We start from the raw sequence: 13,527 nt of genomic DNA on the forward strand, positions 1-13,527 counted from the left end.
CCTGGCTCACTCAGGCTCTTAAAGGGGTCCTAAGAATGTTTCCTTAATCTAGGTAAGGTGTGACTTGTTGCCAAAAAGAACTTTGGAGAGCTTGTCTGCTGCTTAGGACATGAAGACTCCTATCGCTCTAGTTTGTTGGTGCGGAAGGTTATGACACAGTGGGTATGTTTGTTTCCTGCTTTGGTTTTTTGGCTTCCTCCTCTTGAATCCGGTAAACTCTTAACTCATTTCCTCTCCAAATGAAACAATTCCAGTTTTTTAATCTCTCCTTATATGGAAGTCTCTTCCATGCCTCCAGTGGTTTGTCTCATCCATCAGTTCTCTCTTACTGTACTTCTTTTGGGGTCGGTCTTACAGAAACCAAACACAGGCTGTCAAGTGAGGTATATTAGTATGACCATTTCCCAATGTTAATTTCAATCCCATTTATGTGTAAGTGTGAAATCCTGGGTAAACTTATTGTCAGTAGAACACTATTGTTATCTTCAGTGAAGCATTGATATAATCTGTAAACATTTTGCTTATCTTTTTGGCCTTCAGATATACCTGGCCAGGCACTGGAGAGGTTTCCATGAGTCATTCTTGAATTGTTGTAATTCATTAAAAAATTAACCACAGTTCAAAGCAATAATTAATTTATTTCTTCCAGGTTATGTCAACTATAGCACTTCATGAACAAATTGTGCATTTCCTTAGCATTTTTAGGTTCCTTTCTCCCTTTTCAAGTGTTGTCCTGGAAAGATTAAAGGGGTGTGGTGGTGGTGCTGAGAAAATGCAGTGGTTATATATAGTCTTGCTTCTGTTCCTTGTTTCAGATGGTCCCATATTAAAGATCTGAGACCTGAAGGAAACATTATTAGTCAGACACTAAAGCATATTCCAGAATTAGTCATATATTTCCAGGATTAGTTGTTTCATCACCTTCCTGGGGCTCAAGGTGAGGCTGACTTGCCTGTAGTTCCCTGGGTCTTCCTCCTCGCCCTTCTTAAAAGTGACATTTGCTTTCCTCCAGTTTTTGGACACTCCTGGTCGCTGTGATTGTTCAAAGATTGTTGATAGTGACCTCACAATGACATCAGCAAGATCCCTCACTACTTCTGGGTGCATCCCCTCAGGGCCCATGGACATCCAATACCATGCAAAAAACTCCATCTGGGTATATTCTGTAGATAATGATATATATTTATAAATCATTAGGGTAATTTTAAAGGTTATCTAAAGTTTTGCAGATAGTTAACATTAAAGAGCATTAAAAACAGTTTGATGTACATGGAGGTTCCTTACTGAGTTCAGCATAAGATTATATTTTTAGTTCCATTATACTTACACTTTTAGCCACCAGCATTTATTCACCATATGTACTTTTAGCCATTAACATTTTTTCACTGTGCAACAAACCATTTTCTTAACCTTCTATGAAAGAAAATTGAAGGAATTAGGTAAGTTTTTCAAGTGCTACTAATTCTTTTTCAGCATCTCTTCTTTTTGAGATATATAATTCTGACAATGACCATGTAATTTATTACTTGATTTTTTCAGAAGCCTTGGAAAAGAACCGTGAAGAACTTACAAAATAAAGTCAGAGGAAATAAAGACCTAAAAGATCTGTGGCGTTTACTTTGATAACAATTTCAGTCAGCCTGAGCATAGAAAAGGAGCAAGAGGCTTTATTTTTAATTTGGAGCTGCTCGTTATTGCCAGTAGTCAAGAGTTAACGCTGAACGCTGCACCAGTAGCTCCAGTAAACTTGCAGGGTATTTAATTTTGTTTTTAATTAATACCTCTGCAGTGTAATTTTGTGATTAACAGGGCCTGAATCCATGAACTAAGATATTGCTGGTTTTTCCACTTAAGTGAAAAATGGGTAAATTCGTAAAGAATTCTATGCTGAGATTTCAAGTGGATTTAAAACCTACTGTGCTGTTTAGTTTATGGCTTTGATACTGTGGAATCATTCTCAAATGAATCGAAGTACATTAAATTGAACTTTTTAAGACTTAAGAATGTACAGCTGAATGAAGCATGTTGGCTTATAAATGTTAATGTTCTATTAAAACTCTCCTTAGAAGTCTGAACTAGAACTGGACAAATGATTGCAAATAGTTTATTATCTCCTGCAGTTTGTTGCTTAAATCTCATGTCGCGGGTGAGACAATGTAAACCGTAGCCCGTAGTGAATCTGGATACCGAGATTTATTTAAGAACCAAGGAGATCAGAGCTTTTACCTGACTTGGATGCATCCCACAGTGGCTTATTTGCTCCCTTCCCAGCCTCACACTTACTAGCTGCCCACTGCCCCTCCCGGTACGGAGGTGGCTGCTGGCCAGGGAAAGCTGGGCACAAAATTGTATTTGTTCCTGCTGTGCCACTGCTTGCAGCTACTAGCCTTGGGCATCAATGACCAAAATGCAGGGACGTCCCCTGGCCTCCATCTCCCCAATCCCTGGGGTCTTCACTCACTTCCAGCATTTTACATCTAAGCAGTATCTTCACTTTTGTCTTTCCAGCCCCAATTCTTTCTGAGATGACTGCTTCTTTTTAGGGACCTTTCTTTTCCACCTCCTGGTCCTTCTGGACCCCCAAACTAAATGGTCCATGTCCAGAAGCACAACACGTGATCAGCCTTGTGGCTGGTGGTTGAGTTTCTTTCTGTCACTGCAGGACTGAGGCCGTGCCGCTTTTGCTTAGTCTGAGTATTATAAAAAGTTGCAGCTATCCTGTACCAGTTGCAGTTAGCAAGTAGCAGGCTTCTGCTTGAGAGTTCAAAATTCAATTCTGAAAGTTTATGTTCCCCTCCATCCCCACCTCCTACAGCTAATTACCTGAATACCAACTGTTAGCATTCATAGTTTAAGCTGGTTTTCACCTAAAACATTGGGATAAAGCAACAATAGGTAAGGAAAAGAAAATGAAACTTATTGGATTAGAAGGTTTTCCCTGCATGTAGAATTTAAAGTGCTGAAGTACTTACATACATATCCAAAAAGCTCATTAGATCCCAATTTCCATGTAAAAGTTTCCCTATTTCAGAGCAGAACTAATACAGAAACAGAGTGATTATAAAACTATACATGTCTAGGTTTTAGGAAGTTATCACTTCTATCCTGTATTAGGGTCCTGATAATCTTAGTTTAATTTTTAAATCAGATTTCAGGATGGAAATCAGAGTTGAAGTCTTTGATGTGTATGAACTGCCATAGCTCTTCTGACTTTGGTGGAAATGTGAAAACTCAGACTATCTTTGATTGCCACAGTAGAACACTGAAAAGAATAAACTGCTTTCCTTTCTGTTATCTCAGTGAAATCATATGTACAATCATTAGCTGTTATGGTTTAATCAGTGCTTAAAATTTCATAATGTATAATAGTATGATGTATGTATTTTTTAAGTGGTGAATGCCAGCAGTTCTTGTAGGGAAGGACTCGGTTACTGCAGCAAGTCACTGGAATACGTTGCACTCGAGGGCATTCCAAATGGGAGAGGGTAGCAGGAGAACGTCTGCTTTTCATAGCTGCAAGGTACTGCTGATCATGAGGTTGATGGTCTCTTCTGCTATGAGAGACATGGACACTAGATACAGCTCCCATTACATGAGGTTCTGTTGCTCATAATATCAGCATCTCACCTCTGGTAATAGTTCAAAGCCCTTTTAGTCTTGGAACTCAAAATGACCAGTAAATCATTTAACTGTTCCTGAAGCAGGACCTTGCCTCTGTGAGTTGCAGTGGCTTCCTATTCTCATTTCCAGCCGTGCTGAATGATAGATCTGCTCCTGAGCCCAGAACAAGGAGTACCAGCCATTAACAGCCAAGTCATTAACAGACTTGATGAAATGGTCTTGTCAAAACGGTTGTAGTTTCAATGTCTATGTTTTGGTGATACTAGGAATGCTTAAATAGATGATGACAAGTTAGCCTGAGAGTTAACAGTGTAATGGTATCATATTAAGAATGTAATATTGTAAACTTTTCTGCAGAGTAGTACGTTTTTCAGGATATGGTTATGGCATATTTGGAGCCTCTTCTTTTTTGCTGCACAATTTTACATACAGCCAGAAAATAGCCTTCACAGCGTCAGTGCTCTGTCAAAGCAAAAGGATAGTCTGACATTAGAGAAGCTTCGTTGTTAATAAGATGTCCATGTAATTTAGAAAAAAAATTTCATATGTTTTATCGGAGGAATTTTATTTTTTCAGTAAATACCAGTATTCTGAAAGTTAAAACTGTGGGTGTTAGTAGCTATATGAAAGCCTTTCTAGATGTGTAATTTTAAAAAGTTATGAATTACAAGATTATGAAAGAAGCTTAGAAGAACAACACAATTCATATATAACTGCTGCTGGAATTGCATCCTCTGAAAATTTAAGCAGTGCAAGGTTTAGCCACAAAAAGTCAACTGTGCCGTACAGCTGGCAGAACAAGAAATATGAATTATCCGTTTTTCTACAGGTTAAAAGATTTATGTAACTTGCTAGTTAACATAATTCTTCCAGATCAAGTTCTAAAGACACACTAGTTTCAGTGAATAGTGATCTGAAACAACATCATTTCACGAGACAGGAAAACAGAATTCTGTCTGCAGAACCTGATGACAAGACATAAATCTGAAGCCTAGAAAAACACTATTTTGACCTTAAAAATTAAAACCCAGAACACTTCCATACCTTTCAACAGTGGCACATTGCCAAAACAATTTCAAAAGAAGGGGAAAGACTGAGGTTTTGTATTCTTATTGCTGTATTCTGCAGTACTTGCCAAGTGTAAAGCTTTTTTAAAATAAAATGCAGTTTTCCTCCCTGCCTTTTATTTGTGAGTATTTATCATGACAGTATAAAATGATACGGCTTTTTAAATACATCATTATATAAAATGATATGATAAATTCAAATTGTTCAGCCAGGAGTGTTGAAATATTGAATAAGAACAGTATTTATCATTGCTTATCTTTACCATTGGTATCTTTTTTTTTGATAATGCTGGAAGCACCCTAGAACTTGCCTCAGTTACCTTTTAAACCAACAGACCGGTGTTCCTCATCTAGTAGGTTGTTGTTAAGTTCAATTTCTTCTGACCTGCTCTATGGGTAGTGTGTAAGAGTGTCTTTAAGCTGTTAAGTCTTCCAGAAGTGATTAGTGGGATGCTGGTTTACACACCTTTGTATTCCAGCCCCAGAACACTGTACAAAGGTAGGATCCAAAAATCCTTCACTGTTCCCTGAAACTGTTTCCTGCCTTTCCATGCTTTGTCTTTGGTTTCTGGAGCTTCTAAGCATGACTTTCAGGATCTTTCAGTTCAGACAGACTCTTCAGTGCTAGTTCCTGCTCCCTTATGGTCACAGAAATACAGTTCAGATGTTCTCAAAGTTCATGAGAGGTGAACAGTTTTGCCAGTCAACTCGTCCCTGATGAATTTTAATTCCAGTACATACTTCGTGTTATAGTGGATGTGGGAGGGTGAGTTCACCATGAAAATGATAGCCTAACCTGCCACAGAGCTATTTAAATCGAGCCATAACTGAGCACAGATAATTTACTTTTCTGTCAAGGGGAAAAAAACCCCAGTGTTAATTCAGTAATCAATTAAACAGGCAAAATTTAAGCTTCATTGAAAGGCAATTTCTTTGGAAATTAGTAATGTCTGTTTTGCAATGTGTGCTGTACAAGATATTTTAAGGATATTTACATTCAAAGACATTTAAATGAAAAAACTAAATATGTAATACTGCATGTGTGTTTATAATAACTGGTACAACAACTTCGGTACTATGGGAGATTTATTCACATTTGATTTCTGCCTCCCTAAAATTGCATTATTACTGCTAAGTGTAGTATTTATTTAGTATCTCATTGGGAGAATGACACTCACAAAAGCAAAATAGTTTCCATCCACTTGACAGCTTCAGATGGAACTGAATTCAGGACAGTGGAAAAGCACTGAACGATCAAGTCCCTTAGGCAAAACTGCTTGTGGGAGGTTTTCATTTCAGATTTGCTTCTACAGAGATATTGATATTTACTTTTCTCAAAAACTGGTATTTTAATATAAAGATATATTAAAATATCTTTAATTCATTACGTAAATTATTAAGCTCAGTGGTGTTTCTACTGCTTTTGCTATTTGAAAAAACACCCAGTAAATATATGCAAAACTTTCCAATCTTCCAATTTAGCAAGCATCATTTCTCAAAATACAATTTAAATACATACATAACTTTAAGTAGGTATTCAAGGAATTTACATACATACTTAAATAGTGTAAATCTCAATCTAGCAAAGGATTTATATTTTACACATCACTCTTCTTTTAATTGTGCTTTGATTATTGCTTGTATGCTTTTTAGAAGCAACCTCAGGAAAGTGTATTTTTAGAAACAAAAAGTTAACATATATACAAATTTTAGAGATGTAATCAAAATTGATGGCTGCCATGTCAGAGGGTCTTACAGTAGGGTCTTCCTTGTTTTCTACCTTGGGGAGAAATGCACGCTCACTGAGTATCTTGTTCTAGTAAGCTTTTTGGGTTTATATATGTTATATGCATATTGAAACTAGAGAGACTATAACAAAGTGTACGTTGCAGTTCTGTTGGAAGCTGATAGGGCATGGTGTTCCAGTTTTGGTGCATAACCCTGAGAAGGCTCCCCAGTACATAGCTTTTCCATGATCATTTTGTTAGGTGAAGAAGAAGAGGTGTTAATCGCAATATTCTTCATAAAGCTGTAAGTAGTTGCGCTATGCGTATCTATCCAGAACATCAATCAAATCCAGAATCAAAAGTCCTGAACAGAAGGGCTGAGGCTGTGAGCTTAGAATGAAACTGAATTGGTCTGTATTGCTGAGGAGGTGTGTTGTAGCAAGCAGTGTGGCTCGAGTTTCCAAAGTACTTACGACTACATCTTCACCTGTTTATCACAGTTTCATAGACGGAGCGAGAGGAGAGGAAGGTGTGCGTTGCCCAGTCTAAAATGACTGCTTTGTAGTCTGTGTGTAGGAGAACAGATGACAGAACATATCCCTGTCAGCTGTTTCCATATGAGACAACAGTGGAGAATCCAACTCCTAAGCTGTAGGCTGGCCAGCACAGATGCTAGTGTGTATTTTCTATGCAGAGGGGTTACAGCATGGCTGTGAACTTCTGACAGTGTTTTTCTTGCTCTTCCTTCTCCAGTCCAACTTTTCTTTAGGTTCAGTATGGTTTTCATCTATAATTTGGTCTCATCTGGCTGCCGGGCTATCATAAGTCAATTGGCATCCACGCATGGTAGGACCATGGAGGTCTGTGTTGTCTGTGGCAACTTTTTCTCCTGGGGGATGTATGCTGGTGATATAGAGGCCCATAAAAATGAATCCTTCTTAGACTCCACAAACGAATGATCTACTGGGGAGATGTTGTCCTGGCTCCTGTGATATGTCTTCAATATGGAATTAAACGGGAAAGTCAATATGCCTGTAGGTTTTTTCCATTTGTACAAGTGAAGAATAAATACGTATTTTTATATTTTAAATAACATCAAAATATATTTTGAAGTTTGATCCTTCCAATATATTCTTTGATTCGGCTGGAACTGCAGAAAAACAGCTGGCTGTATGCGCAGAAAAAGTGGTTGACTGAAGTCCTAGACAAAATAAAATCACAAGAATTCTGTTCAGCATCTAAAATACATTCTGATGAGTTGTGTTTTCTGCTATACCAAGGAGAGCATTGCCATTACAGAGTGAGCAGTGCCTAAGGAGTGAACCTGAACCACTGTAGCCTGGAAAAAAATAGAAAAATAATTTACTTGAACAAGTATCCTTATGTGTTTGGAAGCCCTTGGGACTGAAAAAAACACCTGGCCTAGCATTGTTAAATAAATATTAAAACGTTTTATTTCAGACTCTGAAACATCAGACTGTTCTGTGCAATCCTAATTGTACGGATTAAGTAAGCTTTTTAACATGACTTCTTATGAAAGCTAGGAACAGAATAATTCTGTGAAAAGAAAATGAAATACTGAATTAAGCAAAATGTTGGGTGATTTGGATTGTTTCAATAAAATCAATAAAAATATAATAAAAATAATAAAAAAGAAGCTTTGTTATCATTGAAGTCATTGGATTTTGCTTTTGTGATGGCATTCCAAATACTTCTGTTAAAAGATCCCTAGGCTGATTGAGACTAGAAACATATTTTTCTGTGGACGCTTTTGGAAAAGTTTTTCCTAAGAGCAGCAGTTTTGTGCAGAGAAGGAAACTGGGTCCAAGTCTTTATTGGTGCTCCCCTCTAATTAGTTAAAAACCTTTTCTTGACTGGTATGTGCATTTTTGGTCCTCTTCATTAATACACAAGGAACAAACAAGGGACTAAGGGTGTTTGGATCATCTAGGAATTCATTTCAACTGAACCATAAAAAAAAAAAAGTTGGGTTTTTTCCTCTCAATTGCAAGTCAGGAATGTATTTCTGTTGAGAAACAAAGCATTTCTATTAAGTGGCTACATACTTGCTCATTCATACTGATATCTGTGAAGAGTAAGCACACACTTAAATCGCCTGTCTAAACGGCAGTCTGAATGAGATTGAATGCTTGTATATGTGCTTAATGTTTAATGTTTGACAGATACTATTTTCCATTAGACTATCTAATAGATGTTTGACATATTTAATAAGGGAAAATATTTCATTAAAGTATGTTTTCAAAAGTATTGTGGTACTGGCTGCCTCTGTATACTAAATAGTTCTTAAAACATTGTCATTCCTTATTTTTACAGTTTACACTAGTGGCTTTAAGTATCCCCTATAACTTTTGAAACTGTTACGCTAGTTGCAGACTCACATCACTTTGGAAGGACTGGTACTTCAGGAAATGTGCAGCAGTCTTCCAGACTGCTCTGCAAGGTTTTTGTTTTTATTGATGATTGGGTGTATAATTAATTACATGCTTTCTTTTTAAACTCGCATTTAAACATGTTTTCAAGTTGAGCTATCAGTTCACGGAGACCAACATAGGCTGCTGAACCAGATATACCAAATAGTCAGCTGAAATGGCCTGCTTTTGATATGTTTTCCTTTACTTGTCAAAAAAAAAAAGTTTTTTTACTGGTTGTTCTCACTTTATCTCATGTATGTGTAACTTCAAGTGTGGTGAGTCAACTCTGTAAAAGGGTACTTTGAAAAAATTCCAACATTTGATTGAACCCTGGCAGTTTCTCTTAAATGTTTGATATGTTCTTATCCTCCTGTATTTTATTGGGAAAATATTCTCAAAAAGCAGCTTTATTCTTTTTCCCTGTGGTCATTGTAATATGAAGGTATACCATCAATCCTTTTATCTTCAAAGTACAGTATAACAACCAGTACAAAATTCAAAGCTCATCATCATAGTGACCAAAAGGAGTCTGGCTTTGTTCTGTGATGAGGTGCCACATAAATGAAGCATGTTAGTTATTTTACTAATTTTAACTGATTTTGGGAATCACCTTCTTGTTACAGCTTCTGCTACATTTGAAGACTTTCAGATCCGGCCTCATGCTCTTTTTGTTCATTCGTATCGAGCACCAGCCTTTTGTGACCACTGCGGAGAAATGCTGTGGGGACTTGTGCGTCAGGGGCTCAAATGTGAAGGTAAGTTGCACTGAGAGGTGGTTTTTCAGTCTCGGGAAGAGACCTGTCCATTCCACTTAGGTATGTTGTCTGTGATGCTGCTGTTAAATTGGTTAGGCATCAGAAAAAAATTACAGTAGGTAGAGACAGTGAGAACTATCAAGATAATTAACTGATTAAAGAATTAATCCTTTTGACTGCTCTGAGGCCTCCTAGGTTATGGCTCTGTAACCTGAAGTACAAAAATTGCTAAGAAAAGTTTCTGTGTCTTATGTTTCCCTTATGAGCCTGAGCCTGTATCTAATTCTATATCACGTTAATTCAGATCATTTAACTGAAATTACTGCCAGTCCACATGAGGCTGTAATAGCTATCTTTTCTCATTTTGCCACAACTATTTGACTCTTGGCAGGCTGTATCCAATGGAATATACCATTTGCAGTGAAAGACTTCCTTACCTCCCAAATGCCGATCACAGAAATTCCCTGCACTTTGAGTCCATAGCTTTTTGAAAAAATCAATGAAAAAATACCGGTTATAGATGTAACTGTTCAGAGCTTATAACATTATCTCTCTAAAATTTTGTAGAATATAGAAGCTAAACCAGCAGAGTAGAGGGAAAAAGTTTTATCAAAAATAAGGGTGGTGGTTTTGAATTCTTGTTGGTTTGGGGGGAAAAAACCAACCCCTTTGCTTTTCCCAGCAATAAACTGTAATCAGATAGTTTTAAATTTCTCTTTTCAGGATGTGGTCTAAATTACCATAAGAGATGTGCATTTAAAATCCCTAACAACTGCAGTGGTGTACGAAAGAGGCGCCTGTCAAACGTGTCCCTCACAGGACTCAGCAGTGTCCGAACAGTTTCTGCAGAACCCTCACCCAGCACGTCGGATGAAGCCCTTCTGGTATGGGTGTTGCTGATAACAAACAATAACATTTAGTGCTGTAAGATCTGATTTTGCTTGTTATAGACTACAGAGGGTGGTGGTATGTAAATTATAAAATGTTGCTGTGAGAAAAGGCATCTTGACGTAAAAGGGAGGTCACCAGCTTAAGGTATGTGGATTTAAGGTGTGCGTCACTTTTGACGATCCCAGGAGTCTCCTCACTTTGTCAAGAGCTAGGTTATTTTAAAGGTCTAAAACTGCCAGCCATGCTAATGTGAGTAGTTGCATCTTGGAGGATGTCTTCTCTGGAACTAGCAGTTGAATTTCTTCTGTGTCAGACCATTTTTTATCCGTTGGTTTATGATATAGGAAGGATTTGGCTTTGGACAGCAGTGACCCAAATACTACAGTATTAAACTGAGCATCTGTCACAGAAAGGCTGTGAGTTATATATAGTGAATTACTTGGAGCTTGCATATTTGGCATACTTCTGGCGTTCAGAAAAAAGCAGGGGAAATCTCCATTATTTCCTTAAATGCATCTTTGTGCTGAATGTATGTATATGTGTGTGTAGATGTATATATAGATGTACACTATGCACACAGGCACATGTAAATATATGGTACGCTTGTATATGCATTAATATAGTAGTTTTCCATCATGAAAATAACTCTTCTGAGCAAAAAGTGTCAAGACTGGAGTAAATTAAAATGATATGCATTTTTTATCTTTGGCATATTTGTTCCTTTTAACACTCACGGTCATAATATACTTGAATAGTTAAGAATTTACTCTGTGTGTAAATGAATCCACTCCTAAGTGAAAGTTTTGAAAACCTGAAGGTTTAAAAGAGAGGAAAGAATTTATAAGTACACACAACAATTATCGTGTTTTCCTCTCAATTAGAGTATTAAACTTATTAAACTTGACATACTAAAAGGACACTATTGCAAATTACATAGACCTGGTGTTATATGCAGTACCATCTACGAACCATAATTATGTACTTATGCTACTGATTATCATTAGCCTAAAGCTACTTGGAAATTAAAGTTAACATTATGAATCTGTATTTTTAATTGAAAAGCTGCATAAATGAGTAAGGTGCTTAAGTTCTGCAAAAAAGGCAGCAACAAATCTTTATAGATTATTCATAATTCTTGGTAGGTTGTTTCAGAAATGCTGACTTATTCAGAACAAGACAGAAAATTTTGAGGAAGGCTGGCCCTGATTCTGAATTCTTTCTGGAATTTTAGTTAAAAAAATTGTATGAGTGTCCTGGTATAATCTGTATAAATATTCACTACACTCTACAGTTACAAGATAACAAATGATTTTAGTTTGAAAACATTTTAAATTATATGGCTGTGTTATTTGCTGATACATTCTTATATGAAATACTTGTTTTGCAAAGCTACATATTTTAAAACTGTTGAAAATATTAAAATTGCCAGTGAAGAAATACAGTAAGTTTCATATATACTGCAGGCTGTACCTCTAAGAACTTGTTGTCATCAGTGTGCCCATGCTGATGATTCAGAACATCACATGCACACGTACACATGCATGAACAAAGCAAATATGTTTACAGTATGTACAGGGATGGGCATTAACCTAGAGAAAAGAAATAGCTTTCCAATTTCATTTTTATTTCAGGAAATCACAGTATTGTGTACCAGATTTTTAGAAGTGCTCCCACATGTGGTTTCTGTATGTTTTTTTGTTTTGGTTTGGATTTTTTGCATTGAATATATTTCATTTTTTTCCCCCAAAGCATAAGCTTTGTCAGTTCTGTATCAGATCTGTCCTTTGGACTCTATTCTTCTGCAGTACTTGTGAGATAAGTTTTATGGCAGTTCATACTGTGGTACCAATTGGAGCATGCACTTTGGAATGTGTTTCATTTTTCCGCCGTCTGTGTGAAGATACTAAGAAGCATCATCCTTGTTCATGAAATCTATCCTCTGTTGTTAGTGTTGATGTTGCACTTGAATCACTGGTGACAAAATTTAACCTCTGTTTGGGACCACTGAATTTAATCAGGTATCTTGTCAGTTCTTCAAATAGGACTACAATAAATGTTATTTTTACACCTATTTACTACATAGAGTCAGAGCAGCTGAGAGAGAAGGAGTTCCTGGAAATCTTTCATAGATGGCATTGTTAAATAAGTTATGATTTCACAACCTTTTTGTTGATTTGTGAACCAGAAAGAAGCCAACTCCTTAGCTCACATTGTTAAATTTAGCTTGTAAGTCTGGCTTCTGGAAAAAATGACACTTATGAAGAAGTTAGGGCATAACTTACAAAGTTGTGGCATTTGAATAATCTTTGAGCTGGATAATGTGGAATCCTGCAAAGGGTACTTTAATTATCCTTTCATATGGAACTACCACACACAGACACGGTTTCAGTTCGGGTATAAATGTTTTCATTAGACAATAAAGCATTTCATTTGAGCTGAAAATTGACTGGGGACTGTATTTGAGTACAGCTTTAAAAATCTGCCTCCAAAGAATAAAATCTGGGCAATATCTTTTTATATTTATTTATTCTTTAGTGTAGTGTAAAACTCATCATCAGAAATGTTAAAAATAAGTAGAACTAGGAGGATGCTATGTAACACAGTTTTTTACCTGTCATAGCTCAAATGCAATTCTTTTGCATTCCATTCTATAAAATAGAATGAGAGTATAAAATAATCCCACATTCATGCTAGCTTCTAAAGTAACATTATTTTCTGTCTTTCTCTCCCCCTTATTTCTTTGTTCTGTTTTTTTCTTATTTCCAACTTGCTGTCTCAGTCTCCTGTCATCCCTGGCTATGAGGTATGTACTGAATTTACTCCTTATCATACTATGAGGAACATCCTTTTTTATGATTATCAGTGTCAATGTGAAAAAATGCAGGAATTTAATCAGAGAAGCATACTATAATCTTCAGAGCTCAAAAGCATTTGTTTTTCTTCTAGAAAAAGTATAACCAGTGCAAAACTCCCAAAGTCCAGATTCCAAAGTGAAGGTCATAATTCTTATACTAAACAGTAAAATTAGCTAACA

General features: G+C 36.6%; 1 protein-coding gene across 6 annotated transcripts in view; it reads left to right on the top strand.

Annotated features, from left to right (window-relative positions):
• PRKD1 (protein kinase D1) overlaps window positions 1-13,527 on the top strand; it is a 143,033-nt gene that overhangs the window by 85,595 nt on the left and 43,911 nt on the right. For 4 of the 6 annotated variants that reach the window (XM_055800815.1, XM_055800820.1, XM_055800792.1 and 1 more), the window contains exons 3-5: window positions 9,471-9,602; window positions 10,326-10,486; window positions 13,273-13,296. In XM_055800815.1, the coding sequence (XP_055656790.1) occupies window positions 9,471-9,602; window positions 10,326-10,486; window positions 13,273-13,296 (317 nt within the window). The remainder of the gene's footprint in view (window positions 1-9,470; window positions 9,603-10,325; window positions 10,487-13,272; window positions 13,297-13,527) is intronic. The other 2 variants (XM_055800797.1, XM_055800810.1) reach the window with 1 other exon arrangement.

This window comes from Falco peregrinus, chromosome 1 (assembly GCF_023634155.1).
Source record: "Falco peregrinus isolate bFalPer1 chromosome 1, bFalPer1.pri, whole genome shotgun sequence".
Taxonomy (NCBI): domain Eukaryota; kingdom Metazoa; phylum Chordata; class Aves; order Falconiformes; family Falconidae; genus Falco; species Falco peregrinus.